Source organism: Galeopterus variegatus, unplaced genomic scaffold (genome assembly GCF_000696425.1).
Source record: "Galeopterus variegatus unplaced genomic scaffold, G_variegatus-3.0.2 Scaffold51228, whole genome shotgun sequence".
In the NCBI taxonomy this organism is placed as follows: Eukaryota; Metazoa; Chordata; class Mammalia; order Dermoptera; family Cynocephalidae; genus Galeopterus; species Galeopterus variegatus.
Window position 1 is genome coordinate 629 of NW_007777339.1, and position 922 is coordinate 1,550.

The window sequence follows — 922 nt, forward strand, 5'->3', positions numbered from 1 at the left end:
GGGGTATAATAACCTCAGAAATGGGATACCTCACCCCACTCCTGATGTGGGAAGCTCCTGAGAAGCTTCTCCCTCAGTCTTCCTAAACCCTCTCATCTTTACCCTTTTGTTAACTCTTCTCTTACTACTCTCTTATTTTGTATCCCTCACAGCTCCAGCAAGTTTCCCAAGATGACAATTGCAAGGGAAAGGGACATGCCCGGTGCAGCCCATTTTGTAGGTAGTAAGATACTGGCTTCCAGACCCCAGGCTTCTATCAGGGGTTCAGAGGCTAGCCCCCCCTCCATCATGGCTGTTCAGCCCCAACTTGCTGGGTCTTTTGGCAAGCAGCCAAGCCCAGGGCAGCCACCTCCCATCCAGACTCAAAGCCTCATCCACGATCCGGTCAATGGAACTCAGGGTATAGAAAAGAAAGTCAGTTCTGATCCTCAGAAGACCTCAGAAGACATCAGAACAGAGGCTCTGGCCAAGGAAATTGTCCACCAAGATAAATCTCTGGCAGACATTTTGGATCCAGACTCCAGAATGAAGACGACTATGGACCTGATGGAAGGTTTGTTTCCCCGAGACGTTAACTTGCTGAAGGAAAACAGTATAAAGAGGAAGGCCGTGCAGAGAACTGTCAGCTGCTCAGGATATGAACGCAACAGGTATGTCCCCAAAGAAAGTTATCATTGAAATCCTTCCATGGGGTGATGATAAATCTAGGACTACTTATCTGATGTTTTCCTACTTCCACAGATCCTGACCCAAAAATAACATTCCATCTCAGCCTTAGGAGATGACTCTGAGGAGTAGGGTGTGGGACAGATGCCCAAGAACAAAAGTAACAGCAATATTAATAATAATGAAATTGCTGTTAACACCTATTCACGTTCTATGTGTCAAGCATTGTATTAATTTCTTTATATAAACTCTCATT

At 45.6% G+C, this 922-nt stretch overlaps 1 protein-coding gene across 1 annotated transcript; it reads left to right on the top strand.

The window, feature by feature from the left end:
- Positions 1-166: 166 nt before the first annotated feature.
- On the top strand, positions 167-650 carry LOC103584354 (protein Shroom3-like; the record flags this gene model as incomplete). The annotated part of the gene is made up of 1 exon (XM_008565396.1): positions 167-650. A coding segment is annotated over exon 1 (479 nt), but the record flags the coding sequence as incomplete, so codon positions are not given.
- Between the last annotated feature and the right edge of the window lie 272 nt (positions 651-922).